Source organism: Mytilus californianus, unplaced genomic scaffold (genome assembly GCF_021869535.1).
Source record: "Mytilus californianus isolate M0D057914Y unplaced genomic scaffold, xbMytCali1.0.p SCAF_13, whole genome shotgun sequence".
In the NCBI taxonomy this organism is placed as follows: domain Eukaryota; kingdom Metazoa; phylum Mollusca; class Bivalvia; order Mytilida; family Mytilidae; genus Mytilus; species Mytilus californianus.
Genome location: NW_026262615.1, coordinates 6975655 through 6991494, shown reverse-complemented (window position 1 = coordinate 6991494; position 15840 = coordinate 6975655). Strand labels below are relative to the sequence as shown.

The window sequence follows — 15840 nt, the reverse complement described above, 5'->3', positions numbered from 1 at the left end:
CTTATGCAAAATTTAGATGTGGTGTTGCACCACTTAAAATAGAAGTAATTGAAAGATCTTGTTTTGAGTGTAAAAATTAAATTGAAGATGAAAAACGTTGTTCGACCTGCTAGTCAAATGCGGTTTGTTAAAACATACTTTTTCACTCATTTGGTCTTTTGGAAAATGTTGTTTGTGCTGTATTTAGACCCCTCTACCAAGAAATTTGTTTTGCATGCACACGTATAAAAATTGCGGTTTTTATCCAACGCAATCATAGGTTTGAACGTTGTTTTCAATTTAGACTTGTATATATATATATATATATATATATATATATATAAACAAGTCTATGTTGTTCGACTTCCATTGAGCATGTTGAGGACGAAAATCATATACTTTAATTTTGCCTGCTATATGATAGTATAAGAGACAGAATAAAATATTGAATTGGAAGAAAAATATCACTGTCAGTTATAGTTTTTCATTTTCTTTATAACTTTGTTAATTTTTTTCAAGTCAAATATATATTTCTGAGGATCTCTCATGTTCAAAATAACGTGAAATGTGCCCCTCTAGCTGAAGGCTCCACTAGTAACACCCGCCCTACAAAGAAGAGTAGCGATTGAGCAATACGAACTCAACCAAAAACCGGCTGTGAACTCTGGTGCCCTCTAGCTGAAGGGTGAGCATTTCCGACTCCACTTGTAACACCCGCTTTGTTCTTCCGGTTAAAATAATTGCTGAATAATTTCTGGAGAAACATATTCCGTATTTCTTAATCGTACTTGTTCATATGTTTTCCATATTGTCTGCCTCTAACATATTATATATTTTGTTGTTATTGTTATGTGAAATTTTGAAAACTATCAAATTAAAATTAAGCGTTAAAAAGTAAAAATATCAAAACCAGAAGAAAATTATTGTGTTGTATATTTCCTGATGTTTGTTTAACATAGATAAACATTATTGCTACAAATGCCAACCTTTGTTCAAATCAACATGTAGGTGCAAATAATACAATTAGTAACTTATTTAAAATTGAATATCCTGTACGTGCATAGTGCATAAATACGCCGATATATAATTCCAAATAATTATGACGTCTTTGAAGGCTATTTCGAAGTCTGCGTTGGTGTCTTTCTTCGACAAACAGGAATCTATTAAAATCAAAATAGAAAAATACCCTCAGCATGAGTTACTGGACTACCAAAACATATGCAAACACTTCAAAATATGACATATTCAATATTCAATATTACATTGGTGAGTCATGATTGAGGCTCACTGTTTACCTAGAAAAGTATGAGATTTATGGAATGGACAACAATGGAAAAAAAGTATAAAAAATACAGAAAAATGGTTTAAAAAAATATAGAATAGAGCAAAATTGTTCCAAAATATGAAGTAAAGAGAAAAATGGCTAAAGAAATTTAAAGAATAGAGAAAAACTGTTCCAAAATATAGAGTATATATAGAGCAAAATGGTTTCACAAAAAAGAAAAATGGTAAAAACTTAAAAATATGCGGAAAATTGCTCAAAAAATACTTAACCGGATACCTTCAAACTGTTATCATGTGTTCGTATCATCTGACACCTAATCAATCAAGCAGGTCAGTAATGGTAAGTCTCTCAAGCATTGCTACAAAAAAATTCAAACGCGACAGTTTATAAATAGAAAAATACTTAAGCGGATACCTTCAAACTGTTATTATATATTCGTATCATCTGACACCTAATCAATCAAGCAGGTCAGTAATGGCAAGTCTCTCAAGCATTGGTACAAAAAAACTTCAGACGCGACAGTTTATAAATAGAAAAATTAAATCTCTCAACTATTGGTACAAATAAAACTTCAAACGCGACAGTTTATAAATAGAAAAGTTAAATCTCTCAACTATTAGTACAAATAAAACTTCAAACGCGACACTTTAAAAACAAATCGATTGCTTTTCTTCAAAATGATTGTAATGCATGCAAACAATGTCGATATTTTACTTGTTTGTCTCTAGAGAAAAAGGATTATTATTGCCTATTGGGCAACTTTCTGCCAAAAACCAGAGGACAAGGAAAGTTTCATTTAATTATTTTTCGAGAGAGATAAGATTATTATTACCTATTGGACAGCTTCACCCGAAAGACCAGGGGACAGGGAAAGTTTCTTTTCTTTATTTTCTAAGAGAAAAAAGATTATTATTACCTATTTGGCAACTTCCCTCTAAAGACCAGAGGACAAGGAAAGCTTTTTTATTTACTTTCCAAGAAGGAAAAGATTATAATTACCTATTGGGCAACTTGCCAAAGACCAGAGGACAAGGAAAGCTTTTTTATTTATTTTCCAAGAGAGGAAAGACTATTATTACCTTTTGGGTAACTTCCCCCAAAAAAACAGAGGACAAGGAAAGTTTATTTATTGATTTTCCAAGAGAGAACAGATTATTATTACCTATTGGGCAACGTTCTGCCAAAGACCAGAGGACAAGGAACGTTTCTTTTATTCATTTTCCAAGAGAGAGAGAAGATTATTATTGTCTATTGGGCAACTTCTCAAAGACCAGACGATAAGGAAAATTTCTTCTATCTATTTTCTAAGAGAAAAAAAGATTATCATTACCTATTGGGCAACCTCCCCCTAAAGACCAGAGGACAGGAAAAGTTTCTTATATTTATTTTCCTAGAGAGAAAGGATTATAATTGCCTGTTGGGCTACTTCCTGCCAAAGACCAGAGGACAAGGACAGTTTTTTTTAATTATTTTCCAAGGGAGAAAAGATTATTATTACCTTTTTGGCAAGTTTTGTTCTCTATGTACTATGTCCTATGAAAACTGTGTTCTAGGATGGTAGACATATTGGGAATTGGTCATGAACAATGAAAATTCTCCAAAACTAGCATAAACTAGCAAATTGTTCAGACACCAACTATTCATTTTTATTTTTTTTTTTATTATTATTATATTTTTTTTGTAGGTGCATATTTTACACAATTTCATTAATATATTATAAGCTTGATACCTTTTACTTAATTTCAATTCGACCGGTTGTGTCGGGGATCTCATCGAAGTTTACGAGAAACGATAGGCGCAAAGCAACGCTTCGTGATTATCCTTTTGCCAGATGGGCTTTATTTTAATACACATTACAGTGGAAAAGGAGTGGCATTTTAATGATGAGCAAATAATAATAAAAAAAAAAAAAAAAACGAACAAAAAATTACTCACATCAATAGTATAAAAGTCTCAACGTTAGTCAGTCAGTCCTTTTTCATAATATTTTTACGAATACAACAAATAGTTATCGTTTGTTATAGTTGTATTTTTGGTGACTTGAGCCGATAGCCCCTGGTCACAAATATTTTATGTGTATTCGATTGTATTATTGACATATAAGCCATATACATTATCAAAAAATATAAATTAAAAAGTCCATTTGTCAGGTAAAAATATCTTAGAATTTACAGTTTTAGCTATTCATATTATTTGATACTTAATATCAAGAGAAAATGATTGTCCTGAATATGGATATGAATAATGCGTGTGATACAAGCCACTGGACATTCATCAATTAGAAACTAATCATTAGAAAAAGATTAGAAAAAGTTTCAGTAATATTGAACGCACAATCGTTACCATGAGTTCTCCACTCCACAAACATTTAAACATTCAGACTATTTTTTTAATTATTGGAAAATATTTTTTTATATAAATCTGCCGTTTAATGCTGCGTGAAACTTTTAAAAAGGAACATTGCAAATCTAAGAAAAAAAAACGAAACTTATCATATAAACTATACAAATATCTACAGATCTTAATATAACTGAATATGGTTATTTATAGGATTTTTTCAATAGAAATTTGCCTTGGTATACATGAACGCTATCTCCGTATAGTTTTACGTCTGCCAACATACGTCACAGCTACATATCTTTTCAAGAGAGAAAACAACGAATGTGTAATAATGATCACATAAAGGCCAAAAACAGAGATTGAAAAAACTCTTTCAAAAATTCTCCACTACTTCAGACAAAATTTTGGCAACAGAAAATCATGAATACTGTAGTTTCAATTTTATACACTGTAAGCACACAAACATATATATAATATATGATTATGTTTTATATATTAAATAATTCACATATGGGTGCATAATTTTATCCTTTATTACAAATACGAAATTCACATGATAAATATACATATACGCGTGAATAGTACGCGATACTCATTTTCGAAAATAAATGGGATTTTGAAAATATGAATAAATTTCTTGAGACATTTATTTCTTCTTGTAATTGTCACAAAACTGATAATCGCTTAAATTTCCTGTAACAGTAAACTCTTTTGGCAGAGAATGTGACAACTTTAGATTATTTCATAATTAATCTCCCCTTTAAAAAATAGTAGATGTCAAATCGATTAACAATAAAATTTAAAGTTTTGTTCAATAATTTTCGCTAATTAACTGACCAAAAGATGACTAAACTAGCCACGCTGACTGCCAAGACCTCTGACCAGTGTTGATCACACCCGAGAAGTTCACCTGTCAGGTACCGGTATTGTCAATCATTATGAACTGACCAATCATATCGCGAGTTTCATTAGTGAACTATGTTTTATAATAACTTTTTGTGGTCATTTTTCTATATCTATTGTGCAAGTCCATTGTGATTCACGGCTTTTAGTCTTCGATGTAGGTAAATTTGTGAAATAATAGAAATTATATTGAATATCCTTGTTTGGTTTGAAATTCGTGATAACCAATGCGAGATTTATTTTACGGCGCTCTAATAAGATTAACTACACGGCTAATTCTCACTTGAACACTTTTTACCGAAAATAGGTGCGATACATTGTTTCACACATTTGGTTAATGCGATAGATCTCTTTTTGTCAAATTCTATAATTTGATAACGAAATAAATAAACATGCAACAGACAAACGATTTAAACTGTGAGCTTGATAATTCAGCGAATTTTCCTCACTTTACCGAGAGAAGTGGAACGGAGAATTTTCAACAGAACACTGATCTGGTGTCTTGTTTGAATGAACAATACTCCGAAAGAAATCTGAAGGGGTATTACTGCGAGTATAACTCTCCAGAAACAGCAAAACAGCAACAAGAAAGAAGATCCACGTCATATGTTCAAATTTCACCAGAAAAATCTTCAGAAGATGGAAATGAAGATCACGCAAGTTCCGATGGCGGATACTCATCGCCAGGAGGGAGTGATGGACCAAGTTTTATCTCTCTACAGCCTGCTAATATGGAACACATGCAGAAAACAGCTGCCTTGGATTATCCACCTCAATACCAACAACAACATCAACAGCCGGATATGCATCATCAATATCAGCAGTATTCTGGGTACGATACCGTTCCTTATTATCCTCCTCCTCAAAGCTATGATCCTGCCTCACCTCCACCTCAGTGTGCTGGAATGCCACCGATGTCGTGTATTTCACCACCTCAACAGATGCCACCACAGCGGCAAGTTTGTGTGTACCTCTGCAACAGAGAACTTTGGGTAAAGTTTCATCAACATACAACAGAGATGATCATCACTAAACAAGGAAGGTAATTCAATTTATTTAAGTTTTCTATATTTCCTGGGAAACTCAGTCGTAGAAATATTTATCGAACTTTTTCATATTTGAGGGACTAGGTGGGGTTTACAGAATAGAGAATGATGCGCAAAAAAAGTATACATTGGTGAAAAATGGTCCCAAATGATAAATAGTAGATAATAATGGGTGCTATAAATAGAAATTAGTGAAAAATGTGCCGAAAAAGTAAATAATCTATAGAGAATGGTCTAAAAATAAAAACAGCAAAATTACAGAAATGTACTTCCTCATCCAGACTTTCATACTTAATATTTGTAAGTAATATCGAAATCATATAGTTTTGATATAATAATGTGAATATTTAAATTATAACATCAAATTTAATTCTCATAAAATGATTTCACAAATGTAAGAAAACATTATTTAGCTTATAAGCAAAATGTGCAATGACAGATGAGCGAAACTACGGCAGCGTATACAAAGTATATAAAAAGATGTAATCGACAAAATACCAACTACTTAGAAAGAATTAGTTTAGTTAGGTTTTTACAAGTACATAAATTTACATCTTTTTTTTCATCCAAAAATAGAAATCTTGCGCAAACTAAAAAATTACTCGAAGGTTAAAGTTTTTGGCCCAGAACAAATAAACATTATAGTTTAAAAAATTGTGAACATATTTTTTATTATTCTGGTTTATTCAACAATGATTGATATCCCCGAAATTTCTACATATGTTTTCCGTGATATTTCATTATTAATTTTTTTCCGTTAGCTTGTTATATTGAAATAAGAAAGTTCATATTTTTTCTCTGAAATTTATTAACTTATTCTAATATATCTTTATGAAAATATCAATAAATCTCTTTTTGTGGATAGCATTTTATTCCATTTAAAACCGAAAACAAGACAACCTTTTCTCTTTTTGTTTTGTTTTAACTAAAACAGACATAAAATAAAAGGTTTTATTTTCCTAGTTTTTAGAATTGACTAATTAACAAAACAAATATCAAGGCTAAAAGTTAGTTGCCCGCACGAAACAACAAAATGCTTTCAATATGAAATATCTTGCAAAACCAAACCGCTAAACATCACGGTTATTGCGTATATTCTTTTCATCTGAAATAGTTTTAAATACGCTTTTAGAGTTTAATTTTTTCGAAGAAATTTAAAATTGACTAAATCAATGTGTACGTGTATTTACTATACATTTTGTACATCAATTACGCAATGGTTAATTGCTTGATTGATATTTGAGTCGATTTAACCATTTTGAGATAGTATCCAGCGGCAAATATTACATTCATACATTTGTAATCTTGAAACTTTTTAGGACAATTGTCAAGCAATAAAATGAAATTATTAAAAAAGAAATATATACATGACTTTTTGTAATAATTCTGTATAAAAAAGGATATGAACAGCAACATTTTTTTTCATTGAACACATAATTGCTCCTTCCGTATAATTTAGTACCAACTTTAAACTAAATCAAAGTTTTAGACGAACAAATACTTAGAATGACATGTAAGGAATCGTGTGTTAGAAATACTGAAATAGATTTAGTTAATAAATTAGAAACGAAGTCACGGACTTCTCCTGAAAGTAAAATATTTGTAAAAGTTAAATCGGTCATGTTTACAGAATAATTAAAGGTTGTTTAACTGATTGGTAATTATTTAAAGCCACAATTCGGTACATTTTAGCTATCTCATAGCAATTAACATTTAGTGGATATCATTGAGCTTTGAAGATAGTTCTAAAATAAACACGGGTCTATACTAATAAAATGAAAATGAATAGATCTTACTTGCTGCAAAAAAAAATATAATATTGTTTATAACTATAGTCACGCGAATCATTTCTTCTTAAGGTGGACAATGACATACTTATATTCTTAAATATTTTTTGTTGATACAAAAACAGAAAAATATTTATTCAAGAGTAGTAACCAAACACAGGAGCAAACGTTCAATTGTTTCTTTGTACAAATAAACTTTTGATATATACACAAACTAGTGCGAGTTTGTTAATTTCTGTCAAAACACAGACTATTTAAAGTGTGAAAACAAATTAGCATATTTATCATTCTTCTATTACTGCAGATTTATGGTGATAATCCCCATTGAATCTTTTTATCAATAGTTTGAATCAATGACTTTTCATTTTTTATAAAGTAGATCATGTCGACTTTTGATCTATTCGGTCAACATTAATAACATTAAGGTTTATTAATAGAAGCTAAAAGTTACATCAAAATTTGTGTAAACTAAAATTACGAACTAAACTAATGTACTATTTTTTTTTCTTTTATTTTTTGTGTTTTTATATTTTTATAATTCTATTTGTTACGTTATCATACGTTCATTCTAATTATTTAAATTTTGAGGATAAGCGTATTTTAGTTTTATTTTACTGTTAATCTAACTAAATATAAAATAAATGTTATTGAAAACATCAATGTTCGACAATGTTATTGGTGACACAAATAATCATCATCGGCTATTACAGAACTTAAATAAAAATGGCTTGTATGAGGAAAGTGTTGCGCTTATAGCACAGAAAGACTCCTTGTATATTCTTTCAGATTATGCCCATTTGGAGGCTTTTCTATGGCTTAATTTTTAGATTCTTCCTAACTCGCATATATAACTTGTGGCAGTTTAAATTCGTTCACCGTTTCAGTCCTATCCTATCCTATGTTCTAATTCATTTTTTTTTTCTCGTGTTCATTTTACAACTATTATTTCATTTTCTTGATATTGTGTGTTTTTTTTTTTGTGTTGCTGGGGTGTAAAACATCAACAGACACTTACATTGTTATCAAAGTTAATGTTATATGGACAGCAGTCCTCCAAACGAACAAAATAGAACACAATTATGCATTTCAAGCTGTTTAAATATTAAAAAAAAACCAATATATTCGTTTCTTCAAAAGGCCAAGAGGTGGAAGGTGACTTTTATAATTTGTTCGTATTTTTAAGGCGGATGTTTCCTACTCTACAATATAGTCTGACTGGATTAGATCCACACAAACAGTACAACGTATTTGTGGATATGATCTTAGCTGATCCACACCACTGGAAATTCCAAGGTGGAAAATGGGTGCCATGTGGACAAGCTGAACCAGTGCCTCAAAGTAAGTGTTCATTTCCATGGGCTTTGTTTTCTTTCACATGGACATAATTTGTTTTTCTACTCAAAACGACAGTATGCGTTATTTTGGATGCACAAAACAAGTTGTTTTTATTTTTAATGGCAGCAAAAAAGATTGTTATATTTGCACCTTATAAAGCAATTTATTATTTATTTTTCCAATGTTATGTTATAGATATAAAAAGAAACCCCCCCCCCCCCCCCCCCCCCAAAAAAAACAATCTAATTAAAAAATAGGCACGTGGTTACATCGGAATGTAGAAAAATGTTCATTTATCAGTATATGATTTGCATCACATAACGACATGAATAAAAATAAAACGTGGTTTCACATCAATGAAACAGCAACTTTACGACTAAAACAACAAAATAAAAATAAGGAGATGTGGTATGATTGCCAATGAGACAACTATCAACCAAAGTTCAAATGAAGTGGATGTAAACAATTTTAGACAATCGTATGGGCTTCAACAATGAGAAAAACGGTGTTAGTTTGCATTTTTCTTAAATGTTAATAAGATTAGCTGGTCCGTATTTGATCTTTTCTCGGGTCATGTATTTTGTTTTTCTTTAAGATAAATGTTAATTCCGTGATCTGTTAATAGACACGAGCTCGATTTTTTCCCACGTTTCGTATTTTTCATTAAATTGTTAATTTATCAGTGAACATGCACGACATGGATTTTTTCGTGTGACGTATTTTTGTTTTCTTCTACGAAAATTGATATTTTTTCTTTAGTAGGTACAAACTTGATTTTTTCTCGCGTGATATTTTTTTTTTCTGTAAGAAAACCATTATTTTATCAGTGAACATGCAAAACATAAAAGTTTTTTCGCGTGACGTATTTTTCTTATTTCTTTGACGAAAATAGTTAATATATCAGTTGTTACGCACAAATTTGACCTTTTCTCGCGTGAAGTTATTTTGTTTTCCTTTAAGAAAACTGTTAATTTATCAGTTAACAGGGACGTGTTGAAGCCCTTTCGTACAAAATCGATTTTCTCTTTGTTTTTATCACCACATGTTTTCTTATGTAACGTTATTTAACAGTTTTTGAATGTGATAAATAAATCAACTGTTTGTAATATTGACTTTCTCAAACAATTGGTTCACATGCAATTTATTTCATTTCATTTCCAAAATGTTTTGTTTTACGTTTTATAGACTACTTGCTTAAAGGCCAAATAAAATACAAAATGTTTCCATTTATCGATAAACTTATATATACATTTGATTTCAAAGAAATAAAATAGAAGAAGATCAAAAAGGGAGGATCAAAACTTATAAATCGAAAAGAGACAGACAAAATCGGGACATTAAACCGAAAATTGACAACAACATACAACATTCTATATAAGCTTCCTCCTGCATTACAAAATGACCGCCATGATATAGATAAACATGATAGAGAATACATGTAGCGTTAAACACCAACAATCAATCAATCAGCCATCTTTATATTTTTTTCATGATTAAATTTTATAAATGAATTCGATTCACATTTAAATGTACAAACATAAGCTTTTTACCGAACATTTTTATGAAGGGAATTTATTTTTATTCAAATATTCAATCAATTGATACCATTTTATTTCATTTACATAACCGTCTTTGCCTTTCTCGGTCGTTAGGGCGTTTGCTTCTATGTCTTTTATTTCAATGCAATTCGAACCTATTTAATAAAATAACATGTCTACTTTTACATAGATCTGCCTTTAACTGATGGCTGCATAGAACTTTAGCTAATACATGAGTCAATAGAACCAGATACATGTATCTCATTTCTTTATCCAAATGAAATAAAAAAGATCGTGTGACCATTCATTTATCGACTAAATCTTTGTACATCCGAACTAATTGTCAACATAAACGATTCGTAATTAAGCCTCTATCTATTATAATCCGTAACAATAATTTCTATATAATAGTCCACGGATCCAAATTACCGTTGGATTAATAATTCACCTGTTACTATTATATTGATTGTTTTTGCCTTTCCTTTCGATCATAGACCTTTAATATCCTACTTGTATTATCCAATTTTTTTGCAAATGGCAAATTAGCCATCAATTACTCTGGCCAATGTATCGTAATTCTCAGCGACGTTCACAATGGGTGCCGTATTGCTTGCTATAGTTGGCGTTATTAAAGGGTGGACAATTCCTAGCCGTTTTAAGTGGTATGGTCATGTTTCCGTGGTTAATTACATTTAAATAAGCGAACGTCAACAATAGAAAGGGAAAATAATTATAGAAAATCTAACATGGATTTTGTTCACCTGGTCATTGTTAATACATTCGGTTTTTAATGCTGTGTGACTATGATGTATTGTATTACGTACATGTTGATGCAAAATAGTAATATATAGAAGCACTACAATTACAAATCTTTCAATAACATGCACATTTTTAGATAAAAATCGGTCGATGTATGTTGAATCATTATTTCCCCAAAAAGGTTATTACGATACACCTTTGAAATGTTCCACGAGACTGTTTAACTATGATATTCATTTATAAAGTCTGAATATCAGCATTTTCCCCGCCCATTTCCTATAATGAAACCGGTCTATGAAATAGTTGATATCTATAAGTACGTGTAGTGTACATGTAATCTTGAACTTTATACTTAGTTTTACAAGACTCATCTTTGATCAAAATTGTCATCATTAATTTAGGTTTATTTTTATTCTTGTTTACTTTCAGCTGGGAAGGTGTACCTGCATCCAGACTCGCCAAGCTCCGGCGCCCACTGGATGAAGCAGGATATAGTGTTCAGTAAACTGAAATTGACTAACAATAAAAACAATTCCGGTGGACATGTAAGTCAATATCTAAATTAAATGTCTATTTTTATAATTTCTGAAATTCAGTTTATTCTTGTTTAATTTCAAACTGTTTTTTTTTTGTACCATTTTCTTAACCATGATATCTGTTTTCATGTAAATGAACGAGCATTTAATATACAAATATGAAATTTTCCGATTAAATAGACTACATTTACAATGGGGAATCGTAGGAACATTTGCAATTAGGAATCATACGAATTAACTTGTAACTCGAACACACGTGGATATTATATTACAAAAAAATCAGATGAGAGTTAATCTTATTGGCCAATGCTTGTTTAATATACGGAGTGTCATTTATTTGAAAAAAAACTCGTTGCATGGATATATGTGTTTTAACTTTGTCTATACTTGCCATTCAATAACATTTCTTTTCATCATTTTACAGGTTGTTCTGAACTCCATGCACAAGTATCAACCCCGTATACACGTGATCGAAGTTGGCGGAGGACAAGGAGACCAAAAGAATCTTATGACGCATGCGTTTGAAGAAACACAATTTATTGGTGTCACTGCTTATCAGAACACAGATGTAAGTTTTAAAGAACAATTTCAAATTAATATTACAACAATAGAAAGCATATAAATTTAATCTACTTATTTAATAGAAGTAAGAAATAAAACATGGCCCAAATATGTAGCTCTAGATAAGCTCATTTGGAATTTTTTTAACGTTGTAAAATATAGAGTTAGTGTAATTCTTAGCCAATCTTTCAAGAGTTATCATACGGTTGTAGAGTAAAAAAAATATCAGTATATTTAGCACGTGAATTGATGTATGCATTAAACAAAACAGCATTACAAACCAACAAAACAGCATTACAAACCAACAAAACAGCATTACAAACCAACAAAACAGCATTACAAACCAACATACATGTTTGTTGTTATCCTGTATGGTAATTTCCCTTTTTTATCACAGGTGACTCAGCTGAAAATTGACAACAATCCATTTGCCAAAGGATTCAGAGACAATTTTGACAGGTAAGTTACTATACATAGAAACCCCGACACAATCTTTATGTGTCTGTACTAAGTCAAAACCCTGCCACAATTTTTATGTGCCTGTACTAAGTCAGAAACCCCCGCCACAATCTTTATGTGTCTGTAATAAGTCAGAAACCCCCGCCACAATCTTTATGTGTCTGTACTAAGTCAGAAATCCCCGCCACAATCTTTATGTGTCTGTACTAAGTCAGAAACCCCCGCCACAATCTTTATGTGTCTGTACTAAGTCAGAAATCCCGCCACAATCTTTTATGTGCCTGTACTAAGTCAGAAACCCCCGCCACAATCTTTATGTGTCTGTACTAAGTCAGAAACTCCGACACAATCTGTATGTGCCTGTACGAAGTCAGAAACCCCCGCCACAATCTTTATGTGCCTGTACTATGTCAGGAACCTGTAATTGAGTGGTTGTCGTTGGATTATGTGTGTTATATTTACTTTTCGAAAATTATATTGTTTTACATTATATATATATATATAGATATATATATATGTTTTGACGATTTATTCACCGATTGCTTTTATTCACACATCGTTCGGTTTGCCATTTTATCCACTAACAAAATAGAGTTTAAATGTTGATACTTGTAAAATGAAGGGCATATCGCGGGAGTACGAAATTATTTTTACACGAATCCGCATCCGTAGTGACATCTAAGTTTTCAGAAAAACAGAAAGAAGATATCAGGGGCAATTACAAATATTAAGTCCAAAGTAAAAAAGATGAAAACGACGAAAAACAAAATAACAATAATGACAAAACGCTATGTAGAACACTCAACATTGAGCAATACGAACTAAACTACAAAAAAAAAAACACCGAGGTAGAAGGGCAAGCAGGTCCTCCTCCGCTAGAATCACCTGTCGTATCACGTATTGCATGTGCAAATACGTTGTGAAATCGCATTAAACCTGATAATAATTGACATATTTACGATAAACTCTGAAACTTTGTGTCGCATGTAAAATGACATACAGCTAAAGTGATCAACTATTGCAGTTTATTATTCATTCGTATTTCCATTTGGTTCTATTCTCCACGAGTCAAGGTGTATATGATAGATAAAAACAGAAAATAAGCGTTTGTCGCCAATTTTCTGTAAATTTGTGTTATGAAATTTTAATATTTAAAATTCGGAATTTTAATTTTTTAGAACTTGTGATATTGGAACGCCTCCTCCTTCTTATCCAATGCTTACCATGGCACAACAACAACAACAGCAACAACAACAGCAATATACCCTCCGGGAACATATGTACACAGATGCGCATGGGCAGTTTGTTTCTAGAGTTCCATCATCATTCCAATCAGCCGACAGAGATATGTTGCATCTAAACCGAGAACAAGCAGAGCATCTCCGAAATGCAGAAATTCAAAAGTGGCAAATGTCCCTCAGAGAATCAGATAATCTTCAAAACTTCGATATTACAAAAAGGAACAAACGAAAAATGGAAGATAATATGGGAAAAGAAAGTGATGAATTTGAACAGAAAGACGCATTTGGACCCGAGTATGGCGCTGGACTTCCTGTTTCTTCCGGTGATAACTCTTATCCATATACAGCTTTTGTCAAACGTACAAAATACGAAGAAGAGGGATCAACAGACGTAAACGGGCACCTTACCAAAGAACAAACAGGATTTGGTAGTGGGTACCAGTTTAACGGTGTCTATGAAAACAATACTGGCACATATGCTGAGCCTGACAATAGAACACCCTCATACGAAACGTACAATGGTATGCATCAGCTTTACCAACAGTCACGTGATGTTCGACCGTCTGCAGTTTATTGAATATTGTGTAGTGGCGATTATGTTAATTTATTGATTGGTTGTGCCTTCGTAAGCATGATCTATTGTCATAAATATTTGTCATCCATATTCATGCATCTTAGTTTTTATAGAAATAAACTCATCATAGACCCAAACGGCAAATATCGCTACATAATACCTATGCAATTACGCTATTTTTGATAACATGGAGAGAAGATATGTTTCTATTAACTTGAAATGTGTTATCATTTTAGCCAGTTGACCGGAAACAAAAAAATCAAAACGTTTTCTGTTGATAGTCATGACATCAGGGCCAAAACTGATAATCTTATCGACCAACTGTCCCAGTTCAATATACGACCGGCCGATGTTCGCATAATAATAGAAAAAAATAGAAAAAAAATTGACACTTCGGTTAACGAGCGAATTCACCGTAACGTTACAATAGTAAAGCGACATAGATGTTAAACCTGCTGATTCCAGCCATAAGAAAGCTTAAAACGGACTAATATTGTCTGCTGTTGTCCAATGAAATCGTAAGATTTTATCAGTAGCGGGATAAAAATATAATATAAAAATATTTAATAAGGGGACGAAGTCCCCTATTACAGTAGAAAAATCAATAAAAAGAAAAAAAAAAAAAAAAAAAATCGGGAAAATTTCCCGAAATTTTCATTGTACTAATGAACTCAAAATCGTTAACTTTTTTTTTGTAACTTTTTTTAATTCCCGCATCTGCGCAGAAATCTACTTCCTTTTTCCGGTCTCTTAGTCATGAGACTGTGTAAAATATATATTTATCAGTCTAGTAAAATATAGGAAGGAACACACTACCAATTTCATTTTTAATAATTCTTTGATATGAAAAAAAGTTACCTGATGATAGCGTTTCTTTGTTTACATTGAATATGACGTCATAACTTAAATAACGTCACAACTAAAATCACCTAACAACAGAACCAAAATCGGAAACGTTACGGTATTTCCGTTTCTTTTTTAACATATGTTTGAATTAAAAAAAATAATTCATACAGACTTCGTCCCCTTTCACAGGTAATGCCTGCCTCATATTATAAAGATATACATCGGTAACATGTCATATTCACCTCCATAAGTACATGTCTTCATACAAGGATAAATGTTGTCCGTTCAAGTAAAATGGTTTCATAAAGACATAATGTCTGATTATCACTCTTATTTATTATACATGTCATTCATTGTCTTTACCATGGGACTGTTCGAAAATAAGGGAACATTAACATTTTAATTTATATTATCATTTATATATCATATTCATAAATGTGATTTTAACTCCATTTCATCCTATTTTATTTTGTCTTTTATTGTTGGTGCTTATTTTTACATGTTTTGTTGCAAGTTGTTTTGTATTATATTGTAAATTATTTTTATAATGAATCAGATATTTGGTTCATGTAAATAAAAATGAAAAATGACAAAGAATTGTTTCGCTTTCTATTCAGTATAGTCCACCGGCTAAGTCCAATATATTGGCAC

General features: G+C 31.4%; 1 protein-coding gene across 1 annotated transcript; it reads left to right on the top strand.

Moving 5' to 3' along the window:
- The first annotated feature begins 5238 nt into the window (after positions 1–5238).
- Positions 5239–14975, top strand: LOC127723843 (T-box brain protein 1-like). Its single transcript, XM_052230565.1, has 6 exons — positions 5239–5549; positions 8524–8678; positions 11402–11517; positions 11933–12076; positions 12467–12528; positions 13707–14975. Exons 1-6 carry the CDS (start codon positions 5239–5241, stop codon positions 14344–14346), a joined length of 1428 nt encoding a protein of 475 aa, XP_052086525.1. The 3' UTR covers positions 14347–14975.
- Positions 14976–15840: the final 865 nt, after the last annotated feature.